At 37.7% G+C, this 24,675-nt stretch overlaps 1 protein-coding gene across 32 annotated transcripts in view; it reads right to left on the bottom strand.

Annotated features, from left to right (window-relative positions):
- Nucleotides 1-24,675, bottom strand: part of DST (dystonin) — a 419,024-nt gene that overhangs the window by 43,863 nt on the left and 350,486 nt on the right. For all 32 annotated transcript variants that reach the window (XM_045573100.1, XM_045573106.1, XM_045573103.1 and 29 more), the window contains 11 exons: nt 24,181-24,422; nt 22,785-22,991; nt 14,532-14,651; nt 14,199-14,306; nt 12,303-12,521; nt 8,900-9,103; nt 7,247-7,478; nt 5,776-6,002; nt 4,267-4,389; nt 4,050-4,151; nt 1,615-1,716 (listed from right to left, as the gene is read on the bottom strand). In XM_045573100.1, the coding sequence (XP_045429056.1) occupies nt 1,615-1,716; nt 4,050-4,151; nt 4,267-4,389; nt 5,776-6,002; nt 7,247-7,478; nt 8,900-9,103; nt 12,303-12,521; nt 14,199-14,306; nt 14,532-14,651; nt 22,785-22,991; nt 24,181-24,422 (1,886 nt within the window). The remainder of the gene's footprint in view (nt 1-1,614; nt 1,717-4,049; nt 4,152-4,266; nt 4,390-5,775; nt 6,003-7,246; nt 7,479-8,899; nt 9,104-12,302; nt 12,522-14,198; nt 14,307-14,531; nt 14,652-22,784; nt 22,992-24,180; nt 24,423-24,675) is intronic.

Below are 24,675 nucleotides of genomic sequence, written 5' to 3'. Positions count from 1 at the left end.
GCAAATAAGAAAACAAAATGTTATAGACATATAAAAAACTCAGAAAAATATCTCTAAGAAATTCAAATTAATATTTACTCCTAAAAAATATACACATATATTACATCCACTGAACATCTTGTTTTCTATAGCTGTGTTGTGTTCATTTAATATTTAGTTTTCCCTCTGACTCATCCACTGCTGACTCAGAATAACACTATTCTCCCTCTCCCAGTGCTACTGACACATATTGGTAATCTTGCCTTTGCCAACCAATACAGGTTAACAAACGGTTGCTTGTAATAGGAAACTGTCCTTTCATAAAATATTTAATGTATAATAGTAAATCATTAAATGGTAAGTAATAACTAAGCAGCCCCTTAATTTTTTCCAAGCATATGAAAATAAAAAATAATAACCAATATATACGTTACTCTCCATAAACTAATAAAGAAAATAATTTCATCCTCAATTTAAACTAAGGGTACAGAAGTGTGACCAGTTAGATGACTTTCCCAAGATTGTTTAGCTAGTAAAGTGAATGAACTGAAATGCAATCTCAGACAACCTCATTTCATAGAGAGCCTTCGTAACCCACCAGCTATATGAAAACCACCGAGATACATGCAAATGTCCAAAATAAATAGCCCTCCACAGCCATAAGGGTATATAAAATATGTCATGGGTTTCTATATTATCATATAAAAAAGTTTAAAATAAAATCCCAATCTAATGATGGTAACAGTAAACTTCTCCAAAAATCCCCACTTTTTTCTTCTTCTAAACAAAATATTCTATATCACGCTTGTAGATGAAAATGCTACAATTTTAAAGCCAAATCATAATTTTATATAAAAATCTAACAGAGTTCATTGGAAATGGTGTGATGTGTCTATGGATGGACACCTAAAGTCGGAAGGAAATCGCCGATTCCACTTTGATAAATGATCAGCTCAGAGGAATTCTAAGAGGAAACAGTCCAGCCCTTTTCACAACTGGAGATGAAGAACTCCCCCTCACCCCCAAAGGAAAAAAAAAAAAATAGAGAGGAGAGCAGATGATAAACAAACATTTTGAGAAACACAATTGTCCTATACGTGGTTCTTCAGCCTGTAAGACTAAATGAATTATTCTGAACACAATGAAGAACATAAAAATGTTGCTCTATGTATATTGACAATAGCAGACTGTTGAATAATAAAGCTATAAAAATCCTTACAGTTTTATCTCATATGTTTGATATAAAGCATGACCCCTATACCTCACCCTGCCCCCCCATGAGAGGATATGTCAAAGGCTATAAATTATATCTCAAGTGTGCCTCTGAGTAGATAACAGTTTGGGTAGCCAAAAAAACCCAACTTTTTGCTTCTTTGTATTCTCTGATTTTTTTTTTTTTTCTGAAGTAAACAGATACTGATTTAGTAAGAAGAAAACTATTAGTATTTTTATATCCTTTATTTAAGGAACACTTATATACTGGTTAACAGGTGAAGGTACTATATAAACTAGTTTCATAATCAAAATGTAATACCTCAATTATGCAAAATAAATACAGTTATGTAAAGAGAACCCTGTGAGTGAAGAACTTAAAAACAGAAGCAAAGTCTTTGACAAATTATCCCTCAGCCATACCTTCAGCTCTTCAATCTGCTGCTTGACAGTTTCAAGATCTGTTCCAATTGGAGACATTGCAGCTAATTTTCCACCTGCAATATCTACCCAGTCGAATATTGCCTGAAAAAACACATTAGTCCACATGTCATTCTAACTACATCTGAAACTGCTTCAATATCTCGATGTTATAGAAAAGCCTGTGAAGATAATATGCAATGAGTCTATTTTACAAATAATAAAGATGGTTCATTCTCAATAGGTAAAAGCTACAATATACTGCAACAGTTGTCCAAAATATGAAATAGATGTCACCTCCAATTATGTGTCCAAGTTTACAAAGGAAATTCTATTCTATTCTATAGAATTTTAGAATGTTAAGAACTTTAAATGCCCATTTGAGAAAAACGTTTTGTAAACTCAATCACAGGAAATAAAACTCTCTGTACTCTCTTATGTCCCCCTAAAAGCAGAGTGTATAAATATGTTGGAAGAAAAAGATTCAAACTCAAATACTTATTCAAATAATCAAAAAACTTATTGTTTGGCATTTAGGAAAATAAATATTTGACTCAACTAAACCCTTCAATATCAATTAGGTTAGTGTAAAAATCCTGCATATATAATGATTAATATTAATATTAAAGACTATTATTCTGAATTGCAACATAGACTTCAAAATTCCCTATTTTTCTTATTATTTTTAGGTAATATAAGCATCCTAAAAAGGCTTAACTCACTTTTTTTTTTTTTTTTTTTTTCGGGTACTGACTATACAAAATTATTTTGTACTTTAATGAAGTTGCCAGACCATACAGTAGGGGGAATCCTTGGGAAATATCTGGTATTATTTTTAAGACTTTTAATTGATTTTTTTTTAGAGAGGAAGAGGAAAAGAGAAAAACATCCATGTGAGAGTAAAACACAGATCAGCTGCCTCCTGATCTCCCCTACCAGGTACTGAGCCCATAATCCAGGTATGTGCCCTGACCTAGAATTGAACTGGCAGCCTTTTGGTGCACAGGAGGACAACCAACTCACCGAGCCACACCGACCAGGGCAATATCTGTTTTAAAGTTACCACTGATAAACTCTAAGAACTTAAGCAGCAACCTGGGAAATAAGAATTTATTTTACTTTACAGCCAACCTCAAAACCTCTGGAACTTCTGGAGCTCCCAACCTCTAGCTCCAGCTAAACATAGCTATTTAGTAAGCCAAGGTGCCCTTCAGTCCCACAGATGATGTTGCTAACCTATGATGGACCTTGTTTCCCCTGCAGTGGTAATGAGACTGTATGAATCATGGTGTTCAGCCTGTGGCTCCTATGGTTCATGGCTCCTGAGGTCAAATGGCTGCAAGTGGTGACAGTAACATTTCTAGCCATGAAGGAGGGCACAACTCAATGACTTCCCAAAGTACGTGAAAATCATGATCTGGCCTCACAGACTGAGAGCTGGGCCTCAATTAGTTAGTTACTAGTCACGGATATCTAACCGATGAATTATCACTTTGGTTGAGAAAGGGAAAGCTGTGGAGGGGGAAATAAAAAGGGCTTGTTTGTAGTGAATTTTTTCATCTATTTCCAAATTCAACACGCCTTTCAGCTGGCATAAAGCCTGGCTTACGCTATTTATTTTTACAAATATAGAAGTGGAGTGGCATAATAAAAAGGAAAAGACGTTCTCGTCTGAGCTTTAAAAATAATAGTCACTTGGTGTTATGGAAATACTTAGAAAGGCTTTTTCCATGTGGTAGAAGGGAAGAAAGATTCAACTCTTGCCAGCCTTAACGACAGAAAATGGAATCAAGTTAAGGAAGGTGGGGAAAGAAACAGCCCAAACCAGGCCTCAACTGACAAGATAATTTTTAGTATTTTTTTAATTAAAAATGGCTAATAAACTAAATGAAAACCCAGAGGGATCTGAAAAATAGCTTTTAAAGGAAACGATGTGCATCAAAAAAAGAGAAGAAAACCCTTTTTACACAACAGATTATGACCTAATAAAATAGAAACCTATTTTTGTTTTGGGGGAACACTGGCCTCAAATCAAATTTCCTTACTTCTGACTTTGGTGAAACTTGGTGATATTTTAGATGGTGTTTATTCCATTCATCTTACCCCACTCAACTGTAGCACAGAGCTCAGACGCAGGTCCATGCCAGCGCCTGGCACTGAGCCATTTATGAAAAAGACTGTGAGGGAATATTTACTTTCACTTGAAAAATTAAAATACTTCTTTTCACTGAATGTGTGTGTAAAAATGTATTTAAATGTGTATATAAATCTATATATATTGCAAGTGCCAGAAATATCTTCTAGAGGCAAAACATGGATTGGAGTAAGAGGAGGAAACTGCACGGACCCTTGCAGGCGCCCGTGGTGCCAGTGTGTAGATGTGGAGACATCAGTCAGCACGACTCCCTCTCCCAGCAGGTCCACCCGAATCCCCGTACCTGCAGTCCATCCTGGTAGTGAACGGCAGCCTGCATCGCCTCCTCCAGTCTGTCCACCCGGTCCTTCCAAGCTTTATTGAGAGAATCCCATGCTGAATTTAACTACAACAGAAACATTAAAACTCTTTTATTGTCATACGTTTTCAACTACTTCTATCAATATGCCTTAGTGAATAAACCTTTAAACATAGCATCCTGGTAAGAGTAGAAAATGTACCTCATCTATACTCTTCTTGACAATGGGTTTATCGGGTTCCCCACATGCGGTGATGAGTTCGGAGCCCAGGTTAATCACTACATCCAGCTCTTCCTGGAGTCCGTCTATTTCTTCCCTGATGGCCTGGAATAAGAAATGGCAGCCGTAGAATTTTAAGCAAAACCACACTGAAACTAAGAAGATGCACACAAGCATTCATGGCAGTTATTTCTAGGAGGTGGGGTTATAATCAATTTCCATTTTCTTTCTCTATTCTAAGTCTCTGCAATTAATCTTTTCAATGAGGAAAGATAACAGAAGAATATTTTTAAGAAATAAAAACATCCTTTGAGCAACAAATATCAAACATTTATTAAAAGGGCAATATTTAGGAAATATTTCTATGTAACAAATACCAGAACAACTTTTTTTAAAGCATCAACACAACAATACTTATAAAACTTACAAAGACATTTTGTTTTTCAAACTGCCTTGTTTGACAATACACATTTAAAATAGGCATAAGTAAAACATGAGTTCAAAGACCTCACACAAATTAATGTATTTGCTTAGCGGATTTAGGCTAATCTAGCTCTGGGTTTATATTTTTACCCTAGTATATGTAAACTACAAACAAAACAAAACAAACAAAAAACCGTAACTGAAATCCAGTATTCTATCTTTGCTTTTATCTTGTTGCTTAACTATATTAATTCAAGAAGCCTTTACCAAGCATAAGACAAGCCCTAAACTAGGGTTGAGCATTCAAAGAAAAATAGGTATATGACTATTTCACTCATGCATGGTAAGTCACACTATGCATAGAGTCCTTTGCCTGAGGAAGTATTATGAGAACACCGACTAGCTCTGCTAAGGAAACAAGAAAGGATTTTCCATAGACGGCAACTATCCAACTGCATCTTGAAGTTTGAGTGGGATTTGCCAGAAGAGTGACAGGAAAGACATTCTGGGGAGAGGAAATAATAATGTGCAAAGATGCAGGTGCCAGAAAGAGCACAACAGTTTGGGGGAAAGCCCCTGTGTGTACCACCATAGGAGCAGCAGAAGAAAATTGCTTTGGATACATAGGCACCGGCTGGCTGGGATATAAAGGCCCAGAGACCCTGCCCAGGGAGTCTGGACTTCATCCGTAGGCAGTGGCTGCCTCTGAGGGGTTTGAAGCAACAACACAGCAAGAGCAGATCTAGAGAGACGACTGGCAGCAGGGCTAGAGGCCTGGCAAGGAAAGGGACTGTGGCAAGGGTATCACTTTGGATGGCTTTTGAAAACAAGTGAGAAAATGAGGCCCTGAAATAAGGCTGAAGCAGGAGGGATGGAGAGGAATCTTAAAATATATGCTGCCTGAAGTAAAATGCGTGGGTGTGCTATTCTCCTACTATCTCACTATGCTTTCCACTTTCAGAACCAAATATAAATTTCAGTAGAGTCATTTTGAATATTTACCAAAGCAATTCACTTTACAACATACAACAACTTATTTCTTCACTTTAAATGGGATACTCTGCTTACCTCTGCTGCTTCTTGCTGCTGTTTGACTACGGAGGGATCAATTCCAGGATCCTCCAGGTCCCGGATGAAATCCTGGGTATCTTTTGTGGTCACGACCAAGGACATGTGATCACACCAGAACTTTTCTGCCAATTCCATTACATCCAGCAGTTTGGCTTCCCTCTCTTCCACCAGCGTGTGGATGTTCTCCCAAATGAAAACCATTTGGTCAAGCTTATCCTGAACAGCTAGGGAGCGAAACGATATCAAAAAGGCAGTATGTCAGCCCCATTTCAGCAAGAAAGCAGAACATTTTGGTTCACACAGAAACAGTGATTCAATATGGTCTCTAAAATTGGACCAAATGTTGGTTGATCCCAGTCTTGTGAGTCCCAGCCTATTTCAGACAAAGGTGAGATCTGAGGACACCCAGCTCCATCTGGCTGAAGGCTTTTCTGATGACAGTGGATGCTCAAGGGGAAGTGAGTTTACGGGAGACCTAAGGCCATCCAGTTCCAAGTTCATCAGGTCTCCTTAATTCCAAGGAAAGGGAAATAACTACCTAAGTACATATTCTTTATGGTCTCCAAATCAAAAGGACAGATGTCTGTTCAGTCCCAGGAATGTAACAATGTAGGGTGTATATCCTGGGCGCATATATATATATATATATATATATATATATATGAATAAGCAGAGGGCAGAGTATTTTCAGTCAGTGAAACTATTCTGTATGATACTATAATGGTGGATACATCATTATACATGAGTTCAAGCTCTAGACTATACAACACCAACTCTTAACATGAATTTTTTTTTAATATATATTTTATTGATTTTTTAGAGAGAGGAAGGGAGAGAGATAGAGAGCTAGAAACATCAATGAGAGAGAGTCATCGATCAGCTGCCTCTTGCACACCCCCACTGGGTATGTGCCCACAACCAAGGTACATGCCCTTGACCGGAATCCAACCTGGGACCCTTCAGTCCGCAGGCCGACGCTCTATCCACTGAGCCAAACCGGGTTTGGCTCTTAACATGAATTTCCACCAACCTGTGTACATGTTTTTTTCTACCTCAGCTCATGTCTTTAAGACTGGCTGGTTGCAGTCATGGTTGGTTGCCATTTCTGTGGCTAAGTGGGATAGAATACCCATTCTATGTAAGGTAGTGTAGTTAGTAATGAGGAAAACAATCCCTAGGCTTAATCTTACTGGTATTATGCTTTCACCAACTGGTTTAAAAGGTCCGGAGAATGAGTGATTTTTGTATAATGGCTCACTTTGTATTTAACCGATTATTTTACAAACACAGGAAGACATTAACAAGGGATTAATGTACACAGCCCTCCAACCCCAAACACGTTGTATTTGTAATACCTTTTCTAAAATCTGGCACCCCGATATGCGATTGGACTGTGGTCAACAGCGTGAACATGTAGAATTGTCTTGAGACTAAAGTTCAATTGTTTCCCTATCCTGAAATCCATTACCTCTGGCAGATATGTCTTTATCAGTGCCCCCAGACCGAGCAATCATTTCCTCTCCCCGCTGTTTCAGAGTCTCATACAATGGCTGCAGCTTCTCCATGTCCACCGACACGTTCTTGTTTTCACTGATCTGCTCCTTGATCTTCTCCACCTCAGCAGAAATGGAGGGTGGCTGCCTCAAGCGCTCCACAATGCGGTCCAGGCTCTCAAGAATCTGGTCTATCTTGTCATGGAACTGGTGGTAACATAAAGGTGTCACTTATGGGAAAATGATCCCTGATACCCAGTGTGAAAATTAAAAACAAACAAAAAACCAACACATACAAAACCACATCTACTTAATGTCACAAACAAGAACTCAATCTTAGTCCTTTTTGTTGACACATCCATCCAAAGAATTATATCCAGCTGGTGTATCAAGACATCCTGAAACCATGATTCACAGACAGACATGACCTTCTCTGCACCACATTACTTACGTAATCTGGATTGCTTCTAGCAAGTAACCGAGTGAATCATTAAGAAATGGTATATTTTAATGTATAAGTGGGACACCTGAGAGCATTTCATCTACTGCTTCACTTTGTTACCTTAATTCAAATTAACGTTTTAAAATAAGTTAAGTAATCTGGGTGTTTGTCTATCAAAATGGGTTGTTTTATTCACTTTTACTGATTCTTTTGGCATCCTAGAAAAGTTATATTAATAAATGTGAAATTTATGGGCAGTTTTGGTTAAAGGAGTTTCTTAAGTTATAAGTTTCCTGAACTGAAAAATGTTTGATGCTGAAATGAATGGTTGTATTTAATTCATGATCAAACACATAATCAGATTAATGCAAGCATTTTAAACTTTTGTTTGTGAAGTTACCATAGACAGTGAAACAAAGTTATAAAAATGTGTTCATTCATAGATTCTACACTATCCTCAACATTAAAGGAATCATCACTCACTCGACATTATAGGAAATGGACCACTGAATATCAGCATTTTGTTTATAAAAACCAAATCTTGAAAATAGAAATCACAGGTAATTTCAAATGCAACTTAAAAAAAGATATATCAAAAACAGAAAAAATCGTTTTCCAATTTTGTATTTTTTCTTTTCTTATTCAGCCTATCTATCATTCACTCTTTACTTCTTTGTCTACTTTATTTCACTTTTTCCTATTACCATTTATCCCCTCTATGCTGTCTTCTACCTCCACTCAGCCCTATGCTCCCACCTACCATTACCACACTGTTGGCCATGTCCATGAGTTTTCTCTTTCTTTTCTTTTTTGCTCAATTCTTTCTTATTGCCTTCTTGGGAGTGCTTCATTCATAGTGATAATAACACTTTCTTTTACTTCTCCAAATGGCAAATACTGCATTATATTCTGAATAGACACATTTAAATATTTGGACAATGTGGACAACTGTATTTCTCAAGTCATTTAAAATTATTTTTTATTATATCTATAAGCAGACAAAGAAATATTGATATAAGGACTAGACTCAAGCAAACTCCATCTCCCAGAGATGAAGATATCAATACTCAAGAGATAATGTAGTGAAATGATTTTAGTTGAAATTTAATCAGGAGATGCGGTGAAATGTCTTTCCATGCTCTGTTGTTTGAAAGAACCCAATCATATGTCTGGTGCACATCATTACCTGAGTGGACTGAGAAATGGCTTCATCCAGGGCCACGGCTCGCTTTTTGACATCTTCTTTAATTTGACTGTAAAGGCTGTCAGCTGCCACATACTTCTCTTGGATAGAAAAGCCTTCCTCTGGGCTCAGTTCCAATAGCTGTGGCCCAGTTTTGTTCATCTTATCTATATGAGGTTTGTGTTCGGCTATCAACTCTCGCAGTTGCTATAACAAACCAAACAGCTTCTCAGTATCTGAGGGTCACACCTCCATATTACAGCTGTCTGCAACCCCAATGCATCCAGCTGGCAGGAAACTCCAAACAAACACCCTCCCCTCTCAAGGCACTTAAGACATGATGGCTCGTACAACTCTTTGCCAGAAAGAGATGCCCCTGACACGAAGATTAAACAGCAGTCTGTTCGTGTCAAAGTCCTTCTGAGGACACATGAAAAACGTTGGTTGAGGGAAAGAACGGATTCTAGTTCATTATGCATTTTATAGCATCATATATTTTGACAAGAGTATTAGCCAAGGGTCATATTACATAAAAAGATTCTGAACTTACTATGTGTCCCCAACATAACAGAGACTAAGCCATAACTCTTGATGCCTCTTTACGCACAACCATAATACATACAAATATTAATTAAAATAAAAGAAAGAAGGGAAAAAGCAAAAAAAGAGAGGAAAAAATGAAGAAAGGGAGGTAGGCAGGAAGGAAGGAGGTAAGGAAGGAAGAAAGGAGGAAAGAAGAAAAAGGAAGGAAGGAAAAAGTAAGAACCTCAGTAGAAGGTAGCCACAATGCTGAGAGAAGAAAAAAACTATGTATAAAGTTACCTTAGGTGAGGTAAGCCCACAAGGCATTGTAATTGTATGTAAATCAATATAAAAAGTATGTACATGTATATTATATTACACATATATATATATATATATTAATCTAGTCTGTGTACATATATGATATATGACATATGAATATATACACATGAATGAACTATTTATAGTTACTTTTAAATGTTAAAGAATGCTAGGGTAATCAATATCAAATACACAACTGTATATGAGCATTATTTATAAGATGTATTTAAGGAAAAACATGTTAAATGAATACATTTAACAATGTCTAACCAATGACACAATGATATTTATATTAATGAGTATGAAATTAAAATGAAGCCCCATTCTTTTTAGGGAGACAAATAAATCTGGAATATCTACAATCCATGGAACCCAGTACCTCCACTGGGCAGTATTTCATGGGCCAAATCCAAAGCCACTCCCAGGGGAAAGATCAGTCATTGCCTGCAGGTTTCTCTAAGGCTGATCTCTGTAAAGCATTGGAGAGTGTTCCATTTATGCCACATTATTCATTTGGTTCCCTAATCAGCAGTTCCTTGTCCTCAGGTATTCTCCAAACTGTTTGCTATCTAGACCCAAATAAAAGCTTGTCTGAGAGAAATTATATTCAGGGAAAACAGTCTAGAGAAAAGCTACCAACCTTATCCTGCAAATATTTTAATTTCTATCATTCATCAATAAGAATCATCAGGATGGCCACATACCATTTTTTATGAAAAGTGCCCACTAAAATCAACCAAGAAATTCTTTTGAAAACTGAGGGAATCACTTCATTAGATCATTAACCATCTCCAATGTAATATACTTTTTTTGAAGTGTTTCTGAAGGTGACTTCAAAATTCTTTTGCAAAAGAGCTAAGTAAACACAAATTCAATTTTTACAAAAGGAGGGGGATCTAACCTAACATGTTGCACATAAGAATGTGGAAAAGGTCATGTCTGCAGTCTAGCTCCTGGGTGGTCTAGGCTGCGATTTTTTTTATTTTTGTTTCATATTGTTAGACCATATTTTCATGCTGCTTTACAGAATAAGAGATGGTGATGATTATATTGGCTAACATACAATCTAATGGAAAAGAAATGTGTTACACACCTTTCCATTTCAATATTCTATAAGGCATGTTTGTAAAACAAGCTCACACTCACTTTGAATTATCAAGGGACTCTCAAGTAACATGAGAGATCTAGGAGTTCTTGAGTCTTTAGAGTCTAAGTAGATCTCATCTGTGTAGCACTACTACGAGACACCTTTGCTTGGGAAGCAGTGAGATGAGCCTTTGTAAAACCATTTCATGACTGACAAGAAAAGACCTACTAGGTGCCTATGTGGGTATATGTGTGTATGCATGAAGAAAGGGCTCCAGAGGAGATGTCTTTTGCTTCATAAGTAACAAAATGACTCCTGGCAGCATTATACTACCATGAGAGTCCAGTTTTATGTATGCTGGAGACACCTAATGTAACTTCAAGATATCTACCATTTGGTAAGATGGCTCTTGGAACCATTTTTCATTCCTGGCTAGAATGAATTGAAAGGTATTTCCAAAAATAGCTGGAGAAGATATTGTGAAGTTTCAGAGGACAGCGGCTCTAGAAGGGGGAACATAGTCTGAAAAGTTTAGTTTGAACAATTTGAAGACTTGGCTACACAGTTCTGTAGTTCTCTTTATATAGAAAATCATAAGTTTGTTTTGAAAGCTGAAAATTATGCAAAAATATTAACTCAATTTTGAAATTTTTAAATCAATAATAATAACTGATTTTACGCTAATAATGTAGCTACTCAAATCTCATCTTGAGGTAGAAGAAATCCTTGAAACATTTTATACTAAAAAATCATCCAATGGACAGGCATCAGGATTTTTGTCACAAATAAACCTTTACACTAAATTCAATTAAATTCTACATAGTTTGTAAGTCTTTCTCCTGCTGAATGATTTAGACAGAGAACTCCATAAACTTTCCATTTTTGTGTTAAATAGTGTTCTCTTAAGCTCTCTTCTAAATAAATACTTCATTTAGAGATATTCTCCAATGCCAATACATTAAAAAAATAAACAAACAAGATTAGTATGTCAGATACTTCAAACAATGATGTAATATATTGTGAGTTAAACTTTATGTGTGTGCGTGGGTGTGGGTGTATACACACACACACACACACACAAGGCCTCTAGTACATATAAAATATAAAACTTAGTCAAAATATAAAAATTAAAAACAATCAAGATGCACAAATTAAAAGTGCTTTAAAAACTTATTTCTCTAACACTGTAGATGGAAATTGTTTTTATACCCAGGTGGTTAATGCTATATGCCATCCCATAAAAGCTGTGATATAATTAATGACATACGCAATGTTGTCTTCCCACATGAGTCTTCTTCCTGTAAACCTGGATAACAGGTAAGCCAACTCTAAGGTAAGCGAACTGTGCAGACCAGAACAGAATATTGCTAAAATGTCCTCGTCGTGTAAGGTGTCTAACAATAGTTAGAAAATCATCATAAAAATCATGATTCTCTTTCAGTAGGGAATACAGCATTCCTTTCGCATGGAGCTTACCCGATGTTCTTCCTGTTGTTGTCTTAGAGTTTCATACTCAAGGGCTGGGGCGGGGAGCTGAGAGATGATTCTTTGTGTTTCTATTAGCCATGGCCAAAGTTCTTCATATGTTTCCCAGAACTGGTTAACCAGGGACTGTGCCCGTTCCAGCTGTAGGTATCTCTCTGAGTTTATCTGGCAGATGGAGTCATAGTTCTTCAATATCTTGTCCAGTTTTTTCTAGAAATGAAGATGATGAAATGTGTGTAACTGGTGAGGTGGGCCAGGTAGCACACATACTCAAGAACGTTTGGTCCAGTACTAGACTCCTGGTGCCGAGGAGACACTCAATAATGTATGTTACAGTAATAAATCAATAAAAACTATTTATATTTTAACTGTGACTATGTATTAAAAAGTTCATTTTAAATTAAAGAAAGGCCCTGTTTCATATCCATGTTTTTGCATTTGGCAGGATTTCCTTCCTTTTAAAGACTGAATAATATTCCAGTGTCTGCTAATATTAAGTGTTTTTAACACAATAATAATAATTAAAAAAAAAAAAACCCTATACATATCCATATGTAAACAATAGCAAAAATGTGGAAGACCAGGCTGGTAAATTATGACATATTCATACAGTGGAATTCTACACAATCATAAAAAAATCATGGAATTTAATAACATAACTTCTCAAAAAAGATGTTAAGTGAAAAACATTAAAATATAAATAAAAAAATACAAAAACAAGGCCTCCCTCAAATTTTTATAAGACAGTGACTTCTCTAAACATAATAAGAAAAATTCAGTGTCTTCTAGGTTAGAAAATGACTCCTGAATCTAGTAACATTTACATTACTTTCTCAAAAAAAAAAAAAAAAAAAAGACTGCCTTCCACTAATGAAATTATAAGAGGAACTGGTAGTCAGCAAAATTAATTACATGTCTTAGAATAAATATAGAACATTATGCTATCCACTGGTTTCATGGGGTGGTCAAAGTGATCTAGATTACGGTATAAATCCATATCATGAACTAATAGCAGAAGATAAAGCACAACAGCGGTCAAATAAACCACAGAATGATAGAGAAATTATTACGTGATGACCTGTGCTTTCCATGTCAGAATCTTTACAAAAATAATAAAGGAAAGATTAAATTATAAACAAGTAAATTGCCATTGTGGAGGATAAATAAAAGAGAAAGTATTACTATATAGTATACACTGTATTACTCATCTAGGTTATATCTTAAGAGAAATGTACATCCTTTAAAATATGACCTTAGGCATAGGCATTTATATAATTTAGTTTTTGCCATGGGATAACTTCCTATTAGAAGTGTTCATTTCTTTAGGCTTTTCAGATGCCAGAATGTGAAACAATGCGGCTGGTTTTCCATCAATTTAGAGAATCATTAAAACTACATAAACTGGATGCTTCCTTAATGACTCAGCTCATTTTCCCTCCTATTCAGCTTACAGTAACTTCCTCCAGCATGAATTTTGGTATTAGAGAGAACCACATACTCTGGTTTTTCTTCCAGCTCAAGAGGCCCAAATGTTTCTGAAGTATGTAAACAACGGTTGACACTTATAATAACAATTTATAACAATAATAATGGCAATAATGCAGCGAACATTAATTGAATGCTTAATGCACACCAGTTAACCAAGGGCTCAACCTTGAATCGCTTGTCTGTAGATTATAAAGATTATTGCCCCAGGGTGACTCCCTTCAGGAATATTCCTTTCACTGTTATTCTTGACCGCTTGAAACACGCCTTATTTGCAACCAATGACTTAGCTGTTTCAACGGCAGCTGTGGCTAAAGGAAAAGTGCTTTCTTTCCTAGGGCTGAAAGCTCAACAGATGCCTTTATTCAAGAGTGTCACTACCAGTCACAGACAAGATTATACCTTCATTGATTGCTTTTCTTCTTCACTGCACGTGGGCATGATTTTATGTCCAGATTTAACAAGTTCGTCAATAATATCCTTGTGTCTCAAAATTTCCATGGTGAATGTCTGTGATTTACAAAAATAAAGATTTAAAAAGAGAGAGAGAGAGAGAGAGAGAGAGAGAGAGAGAGAGAGAGAGAGAGAGAGAGAGAGGATAAGAATAAAATGAAAACCATTAGGCAAAGTAGCTGAAAATACCAAGTTACACTAGTGGAGTTCGGCAAAGTAAAGCATGCGAGCACATTTTCTAGCCGAGCAGATAATTGAGATGTAACTGGAAATGCCTTTCACCTTTTGAACCTGCAGCTGAGCGGCCGTCTGGTCTTGCTCAAGCCTGATGTCACCCAGAGACATCAATTTCTTTTCTGTTTCAGTAATCCAGGATATCTCAGCATCAGCCGCTTGGTCAAACTAAACAAAAGATAAATAATTAGGTCAGCAAGTTCCTGTAACTGTTGCCAGAAAAATACCTATGTACCTATCTTTTCAATATCCTTATTACACAAGTGGGAAAATCTGAGCTTATTTCTTCAGGACATCCTGAAATAAATCATGATCATGACTGAAGTTACAAAGAAAGGAAAACAACTTCCAAGAGTAATTAAACACAAGCTCTTAAAACAGGTTGAATCCATAACCTGGCATCCATGATTTAGGACACCAAACACTGCTGACTTCATTTGGAAGTCATAAGAAATTTTCTCCCTAGGAGCACTATCCAAATTGGTCAGCTATAAGAGTCCATAGCTGAATACCATCTTTCAATCATTTCCTCATCACTTTAAACCATATGATATGCAGGTAGCGTTCTAAATATACAATTCCTAGGGAGGAGGGGGGAAGAAAGAAAAGAAAAAAGAAATGTTCCCATTTTTTATTATCTGTGTGTATATAAATGTATGTATAATACGTTTCTACACATACAGAACGTATCTCCAAATGACTCATGTACAATTTTTTACATCTCACTTAATAATAGCAGAAAACGTACTCAAGAGCTTTCTTAACTATTTCAAGAGATTTTTGTTTTCCTGATCATAATAGTTATTCATGGTAGAAATTCATACGATACGGAAAAATATACAGAATAAAATTAAAAACTAGAGTGAATACCATTGGTATTTTGGTGAATTTTCTTCCAACAGTTGAGAAAGGTTTATAAAGGTCTGGATAATACTGCATTAACAGTTTCATATCCTGCTTTTTCATTTATTATGAACATTTCCCATGGCATGTTCTTTTATGTGTGATTTTTAAATAGCACCATTGTATTTTAGCATATTTTCATTTAGGGTCTCTGCATTTTGTTGTTGTTGTTATTATATAAACAACCCTGTAATGAATATCTTTGTATATAAATCTCTATTGACATCTCTAATTAGTTCCTTAGGGTGGATTCCTAGACGATGACTACCAAGTCAGAAAGCATGACCATTTTTTAATACCTTACATCAGATAAACCCCAATGCCCTCCAGGGCCAAGCACTTATCACGTACAAGTGAAGTAAGTGACACCACAAGCACCAATAACAAAATGGTAACCAACCAACAGCCTCAGCTGGAAGATCTAGCGGGTAATGGACATCATGAGTATTCAAATCCGGTACTGCCAGACCTTCTAATTTTTTAAGAGAACCTGGAAATCCAGAAGGGGGATGGTGGGTAACTAGGTGAGGAGTGAGAAAGGTGGGGATAAGAAACTAGATTGAAAAAGAATTCACACTTTGAAGAGTCTATGTAACATTATATAGACTCCTGAGAGGATGGAGTGAAAAAAAAATCACTAATTCAGCTTCAGATGTGGGAAAAGAAGGCTCCTAAAAAACACATGGAAGAGTCCTCTGTGCATGGATTACTAGCTGACGAGGTTAGAAAGCAGACGTGTTATGCTAAGTGAAATAATCTAGTCAGAGAAAGACAAATACCGTATGATTTCACTTCTATGTGGAACCTAATGGACAAAATAAACTACTAACGGAGTCATAGATACAGAGAACAGACTGATAGCTGTCAGAAAGAAGGGGGGTTGGGGAGGCTGTGTGAAAAAGGTGAAAGGATTAAGCAAAAAACAACAACAAAAATCTCACAGTCAACAGCATGGTGGTTACCAAAGGGGAGGAGAGGTAGAAGAGAATAAAGGAGGAACAGATGGTGATAGAAGGAGACTTAACTTTGGATGATGATGTATTATAGATTTGGACACTTGCAACCTATATAATTGTATTAGTCAATGTCATCCAAAAAAAATTTTTAAAACAAGTACAAGAGTTTTCTATGCATGGATTATTAGTTTTAAAGCCATATACTGTACAATCGAACTTCAAGGTAGAACTTCATTTCATGGACTCACTTAAATAGCATAGAACTGAGAAAAACAGTCCAGGCCTTCTACCTGAGTGCAAAAGATATCCGAATAAAATTCAACAGTAATGATTTGTTTTCTTCTGCTGGTCCCTAAAAAAAATAAAGCGACACAACATCCCTCTTGTATGTGTTCAAGCAATTTTTAGTATTTATATGACAGTCCTCATAAAGAAAGGCAGGCTGTTAGTGTTAATATTAGCTTAGTACCACATCTCCCTCTCTTTAAAAAAAAAAAAAAAAAAAAAAAGTAGCCAATAAAAAACAGTATGATGATGCCATCTAAGTTGCCAAAATGGAAAGCTGAAACTCAAACACTGTTTCTTTAACCCAGGCAAATATTTGCTCTGCTGAAAGAAAACAAGACTGTAGCAGAAATTTCCCTTCTGTCTTTGAATGTTGTTGTGGTGTTTTGTTTTGTTGTGTGTGTGTGTGTGTGTGTGTGTGTGTGTGTATATGTGTGTGTGTGTTTAATTAAATTGACAAATATTTATTATTTAGCAACAAATGGAATAGCCACAGGGTCTACATTAAGCAATTTACAGTTAAGCAAGGCATTTTATTAAGTTCTGTGGCTCTTTTAAATGACTGCTGAACATGGGTTATTTCCATTGAACCATAAAAACTGCTTATTTTATATGTGAGCAACACGAGAGCAAGATTACCAAATCTTAATAAATCTGCCCATGGCTCATACGAGTAATAAAAAGTGACTTCAAATGAACTGTAGATAATCTTAGCATCTGCAACTGCATTCTGGGAAATACTTGGATAGTATGCATCATAAGTGGAGTCTAGTCATCAATCTTGGCCACTTATAGCTCCCTTCCTGCTATTAATAACTAGGTTAATTACAACAGCATCACTATTACAGATGAACTAGCATTTCAGGATGTTTTACAAGTTAGAAAAATACATTTTATTTGGCTATCTCTAAATATTCCTGTAATACACTCTCTAAACTGGTAACAGCCAACCTTCTACTGAAGGCACTAAGTGCATAGCATGTAATATCTCTTTTAATCCTGACAACTATATAAGATATTACCAGTAACTCCATTCACCACCAAGAAAACTGAGGCAGAGAGAAGTTCTCTGAGTTGCCAGAGATTTCTCAGCTTGGAAATGCTGGACCTGAGATTTGAACCAAGGTGGTCTGACTGGATCCTAAGAGAAGGGAGCCTATAGCGTGTCTTTTATTTATTTTATTTTATTTTTTATTTATTTTTTTATAGCATGTCTTTTAATTAACATGTACTTTCTGCAGTCTTTGTTGCCATGTTTTGCCCCTTGTTCTTGAGCTCCGTGAACTAAAAGTACTCATGCGATTGCACCAAAAACAGTTCAAATGCCACAACAGTTCATAAGGGGTAGGTTCTAACTTCCTATTTAAACATTTGTCCAGTCTGACAAATTGCTTTCGGATTTATCTAGAAAGTTTCCCTTGAGTGGCAACGGAGGTTTGAGAGTGATAAGGAACCTTAACCTCAAGGACACCCTTTCACTCCCTTCCCCTGGTGAGGATCTTATCTCTCTCTTCTGATTAGCACTTCCTTCCATTTTGCTGCACATTATTCACACCACATGCCATACTTTCCCACCCCAACACCTGGAGGGTCTGAACAAATCTCACTTCCGTGGGAGAGGTTTCCTTCTAGTTCTTTAAAAGAAATAAACAGGTGTTATGGTGTTATTTTTTCTCCATGGCTGAATCCTAATGACCCAATGAGCCGTTTATTTTAATTGGACCCAAATCACCAATACATGTGCCTTTATGTCGGGGTTATGGGATCTGCTAAAATAAACCAGGCAATTAGAACTCCCAGGGAGACGGACACGTTTTAGCGGCTTTTGACAATTGTACATTTATAAGAGGCAGAGGACAACAATGAGCTTCTCTGAGGTTTAAACAATCGCAGTGGTCAGAATTCAGGCTACAAATCAGTGCATCCTTTAAGCAAAAGTGCCTTTCCCATTTCCACAGGGCTGTTTGGTTCAATGTGCAACTCAACGGAAGAAAGCAACAAAAATGTGTTACTTTGTGTAGATTTAACATGTAAAAATGTAGTTTCTAACTCAGAAAACGGAGTTCAATGTTAGGAGGCAAGTGTCTTTCTTATTCTGTTTTCTTTCTTTTTTATTTTATGAAGCTCATCACCACTGTTTTCAACGCTGCCTTGTCCACTTCAATTTTTCCTATTTTTTCTAAAAGTAATAAATGATTCCATTCTTTTTAAAAATGTATCTTCTTCAGAATATCAGAGCCTACAAATCTGTGGTCAGATTTGGGGGCCAGTTGACTGGTAGCACTAACTGTACACAGTTGTCACTCATTTGCACATAATTGAGGCTGCTCAATTGTTTCCCAAATAAAAACAAAACATCACTCAAAAGGACATAAGGCTCTTGTCCCCATGATTTTAAAATTTAATGCCACATCTTTTCAAAACTGCTACTATGATATAGGATTAATATGAAAAATCTACCCACGCAAGTGTGAACTTTTTAAAAAAACTAAACTTATACAGGGCAGTTAGAAAGTACATGTTAATTAAAAGACATGCGTATAGCTCCCTTCCCTTATGTCTTCGAACTTTAATTCTTTTTAATGTTTTCCTGGACATCTTTCATGTCAATATTTGGAAGCCAATACAACTCTGATAGTGGCCTGACAGTTCACAAAGTCCCTATGCATTTGTTGAATTCCAAAAAAGCAGGTTATAACCCTATAAATGTGCTGGATTGGTTATGTAAACAACCTTACTGTGGCAAAAGATGAAACATCTTAAGAGAAATTTGCTTGGAAAACAGGTATTCAAAATTCAGTTTAATTTAACTAGGTTACTCCAAGACAAAACATGAAATCTACAAACTTAAAAATTACCAAGTCATGCCGAAACCGGTTTGGCTCAGTGGTAGAGCATCGGTCTGCGGACTGAAAGGTCCCGGGTTCGATTCCGGTCAAGGGCATGTACCTTGGTTGCGGGCACATCCCCAGTAGGGGGTGTGCAAGAGGCAGCTGGTCGATGTTTCTCTCTCATCAATGTTTCTAGCTCTCTATCTCTCTCCCTTCCTCTCTGTAAAAAATCAATAAACTATATATTTTTAAAAAATTACCAAGTCATGTTCAAGGCACAAATCCTCACCTTGTCACACTGGTGGGTGTGGTTCTGTTGGGGGTTGGGATCTGGGATGGAAGAGTGTTACTAACACTAAGAGTATGTGTCTAAAGACATGTCTAAAGAGATGGGCTGTGGTCAGATCATGTCCATGTTTTACATGGAGAAGAGAGAGAATGTTAGATGATTTGTATATACCGCAAAAAGTATATAATATAGAATGTAGGTCTGAAGATTTTTCTTTATTTTGCATCACATTCCTTTTATATATCGCAGTATCAAACTGTACTCTGGTTCTAATTCAAAACATCTCTAAATGGGAAAGGTAAAATAATTTCAGTGACACATTAGCTCCTTTATAAATCTGAAAATTATGGGTGTAGAAACTACTCTTTTGAGTGTGAAACTAAAATCCCTGTCAATTCAGAGAGGCAGGTTCCAATTTTGTCTTAAACTTGCCTGGAGAGTGATCTCCGTGATCCTAATGGTGTGGCAGCCTCATGGCTCCCAGTCCTTATAAACTGGGAATATCCTCACTACATACGTCCCTTTCCCTATAGCAACGGCACCTCCCTTCACATTAATGAAGGAGGTGAGACAAAAAGGACCACCCCCAGGGTTTCCCCTCCCAATGTAATTTATAAGGAGGCACTCCAGGGTGGAAAAATGAGGTCTGGATAAAATTGGTTGCGGCTCCACCACATACTAGCTGTGGGACCACAGGCAGGTCACTTTACCACACTGCACATTTTCCTCCCGGCTCTAAACCGTGTCTTTCTTTCTTTCTTTCTTTCTCCCTTTCTCCCTTTCTCCCTTCCTTCCTTCCTTCCTTCCTTCCTTCCTTCCTTCCTTCCTTCCTTCCTTTCCTTCCTTCCTTCCTTCCTTCCTTCCTTCCTTCCTTCCTTCCTTCCTTCCTTCCTCCTTTCCTTTCCTTTCCTTTCCTTTCCTTTCCTTTCCTTTCCTTTCCTTTCCTTTCCTTTCCTTTCCTTTCCTTTCCTTTCCTTTCCTTTCCTTTCCTTTCCTTTCTCTTTCTTCTTATTCCTTCCTTCCTTCCTTCCTTCCTTCCTTCCTTCCTTCCTTTCTTTCTTCCTCTCTCTTTCTTTCTCTCTTCTCTCTCTCTCTTCTTCTTTCCTTTTCTTCCTTACTTCCTTTCTTCCTTCCTTTTCTCTTCCTTCTCTTCTTCCTTCCTTCCTTCCTTCCTTCCTTCCTTCCTTCCTTTCTTTCTTCTCTCTCTCTCTCTCTCTCTCTCTCTCTCTCTCTCTCTCTCTCTCTATTTTTTTGATGACTTAAGTTCATTTTACTGTTTTGTTTTGTTTTTTATTACTACAGGCATTCCATTGGACAGACTTGCTGGCATTTCAAAGGAATGCACACACAAATGCAGAACAAATACAGATAAACAACCAGAAGATATTAATGACATGAGCATGACCTACTGGTACTAAAATATGTTTACTATCCATATTCTCTCTCTCTCTTCCTCTCTCTCTCTCTCTCAATCTCTCTCTCTTTCTCTCTCTCAGAAGGAAAGCCAGAAGGATAGAGACCACTTTGTTTATACATTCTTTCTTCCATGGGTTTGTATTCTTTCAGAATATCTTAACATTTTCTATAAGGAATGATTTTATCAGGAAAAAAATAATTGTAATTTTCCTAAAGGATATATATTTTGGGTTCTAGAAGATATATACTGCACTGATATATATATATATTTTTAATTTTTTTTTTTAACTTTGGAAAACACTTGCAAAACCTTAAATAGAACTGGACACATGCTTGAGCTCACTAACCAACACAAGCTCAGCCTGTCACCTTGGTACTATCTTGCTGCACTGAACTAGCCAACCACAGTTAACTACTCCCAAGAGAACAGAATATTTGTCTTGCTATGTATAGAGAAGTCTCCAGAGCCAATTCTGAAGCTTTAGAATAAATTTCGGTGGGAAAAAAACAAAATTCAGTATTTTCAACTATCCGAATAAACTTCACAAACAAGCACACTTATTTTCTGATAATAAAGAGGCATACAAGTCCCTCCAAGCTTTGAAAACAGTTGTGAAAGAACATTCCAGGGGCATGAATGCCCTCCCCCGCAGACATTTCTCAGGCAGGCCTTCTGCTACCATTGTACTTGGTCGGATTCTGTGCCTCCCGAGCGCAGTACTGAAATGAGCAGCGAGGCATGTGCCCCAGAACCGTATAAATCACACTTTGACGGCAACCTTAGAAAATTAATTTCGGATGCTCCCACACAGCCTGCTTGATTTGTGTTTCTTGCTCTTGGCCGGCACTAGCGAAAGCTTAGTGAGACACCTTCTCACGCTCTGCTCCACAGCCACTGCACGAACCCCATCCCGGAGAGCTGGCAATAAGGCGCTGATGACTTAATGTAAATATCCAGGGATTTCAATAAAAGCTCATCAAAACATGTATTGTAAACTTCTATTTCTACCCCCCCTGCCCCCCCTTCATTGGCTATAATTTTCTGAGGGAGCTGTGGCTAATGGTTGGGTACCTATAAAACTCTCTGGAACCACTCCAACTCCATGTGAGTCACAGATAGATTGAAAACTAACCTTTTCCCCTTTACAGAGAAAAGCTCTACCAACACAACTCTGCCCTTGTTAGAAAGACGACAGCCACTCTTTGCCATATAGCTCCATGCAAATGACCAGCTAATACTGATGTGCATGACAACTCAAAATATTCACTCACTTACTGATTAGACTTAGCCAGTGCATAAAATCAGCATTCGTCATATGCAAATATGTACACACACAAAAAAAGAGTTTTCTTTGGAAAGCAGGGATGATCTACCCAGTGGCTGATCTGGTGAGGATCCGTCTGGGAAACAGAGGGGCAGATGGCAGCTGACAATGTGCAGATTAGCCGAGCCCCGGCACTCAGACGTCCAAGTAACCAAAATCTTTTCAAATCCCTCCTTTCATTGTGGAAGCAGAACCAATGAATGGAAACACTATTAACGGAAATCTTTGTTCAGGTAGAGGCTCTGGGAACAGCCAGGGAAAATGTATCGCCTGGACAACAAACCACTCGCCCCTACCTGCTGTGTTCTCAGAATGGCGGCATCGATCTCCTCCACCTTCTGGGTGATGGTGTCGCTCACTAATCGGTAGCGCTCATTGTCCTCCGCCACCATTTTTTCAAGCCCCTCCCTCGCCCTCCAGGGCACCAGTTCCAGCAAGGCACTGCTCACTTCATTAAGGGAATCCAATAAGGCTTTGCAGCTCTTGGCTTCCTTTTTCAGCTCCTGAAAACAGAATTAAGAAAGCATGCAAACCTGTGGGTAAATGCTTTCATGTCTGAACAGGTTGCTCCTTTTCCTAATGTGTTTGGGGCTAACATGCTTTGCAAGGCCAAAAATGCAATGCGCTGGCACTCTTGGTTTCAGCTAGGTTCTAGAAACCTTTGTTATTTCAAGCAACAGGGAAAGTGTTTCCTGAAAAGTTCTGAAGGACCATACATTTGCCAACATGGCGAGATTTCACCCTTGAAATTTAATCTGAATGTCTGTAAGTTGGGAAATAAAACCAACCAAGTTATCTTGTATTATTCTTTGCTGTCTGGTAACCTCTAAGTCAGTGGTTCTCAACCTTTCTAATGCTGCGACCCTGCTAGCGGTTCTCAACCTGTGGGTTCTCCACCTGCTGAGAACCACTGCTGTAGAGCCTAAGACCATCGGAAAACACAGATATTTACATTACAATTCGTAACAGTAGCAAAATTACAGTTATGAAGTAGCAACAAAAATAATAATATGGTTGGGGGTCACCACATCATGAGGAACTGTATTAAAGGGTCGCGGCATTAGAAAGGTTGAGAACCACTGCTCCAAGTCATCAGGTGCCATGGAAGTAAAATAAAGAGGGAAGTCTGAGCCAGGATCAAGTGACCCTTGAAAAGAGGCCAGACTGGCTTTAAATCAACCCAGCTGAATCATTATAGGCTCAGCAAGCCTGACCTCACTGACTCCCTTTCCCCCAGATATGATCATACTTCAAGGATGATAAAGACCGGCTCATATCTCAGGGGGGAAAAAAATGACTAGCAGGGTAGAAGATCACATTTGCAATACAATTTTAAAAGCCACCTCACGTTATGCATCTGTCTCATAAAAATAGTGTTATTCTAACCAAATTGCGTGCATCTCTGGAAACGGTGATCCTTTTCCTTGATTTTATTTTTCTGTTTTCATCATCCTGTCTCTTGTGTAATAAACTATAAGACTCTGAGAATAAATTATAATACGCTGTTTTCATCTCTGGGTCCCTAAAAGTTTACACAGTTGACCTGCTGCCAATTTCTGTTGGGCCCCCGCCCACCAAGGCATCCTTCAGCATGTTAGTAATGACACGAGAGAGATAGCGCTTCATTCCTGTGTGGATAAGACGCCCCCTCAAGATAGCAAACAGGTCCAAGGTGCATAAATCAGAGCATACTTTTTGTCGGGCTTGCACTCGGCTTGCAGCTTCTCCCTTCAGAGCCTGAGTCTCGTAGGAAAGCAGTTCCACCTCCACTCTGTCCAGCCAGGTGCAGAGCTCCTCGTGTGCACAGTGCAGTCGGCTTGCAAGCTGCAGGGCCTGCTCCAGAGTCTTGGCTACATCCGCGCTCAATTTGGTAATGTCTTTGTACCTTGCTTTAATGGCCTCCAATTTATCTTGAATTATTAAAACTTCATCACCTAAAATTTCAAAGGCATGTTATAGCTCATGAAAGGAAAAAGAGAGGGGGCAGAAGGAAGGGTTTCTTCAGAGAGTGTTATATACTGATGAGATTTTCAAGGTTGTAGGATCGGGGGGGGAGGGGCACTTTAGAAAACATTTTTCTGAAGTTCTGACTCTCCCGGCCAGCATGGCTCTGTGGTTGAACATCGACCTATGAACCAGGAGGTCACAGTTCGATTCCACATCAGGGCACATGCCAGGGTTGCAGGC

This window comes from Pipistrellus kuhlii, unplaced genomic scaffold, assembly GCF_014108245.1.
Source record: "Pipistrellus kuhlii isolate mPipKuh1 unplaced genomic scaffold, mPipKuh1.p scaffold_m20_p_5, whole genome shotgun sequence".
Taxonomy (NCBI): Eukaryota; Metazoa; Chordata; class Mammalia; order Chiroptera; family Vespertilionidae; genus Pipistrellus; species Pipistrellus kuhlii.
Note: the sequence above shows the minus strand (reverse complement) of the source record. Positions and strands in the feature narration are given on the sequence as shown.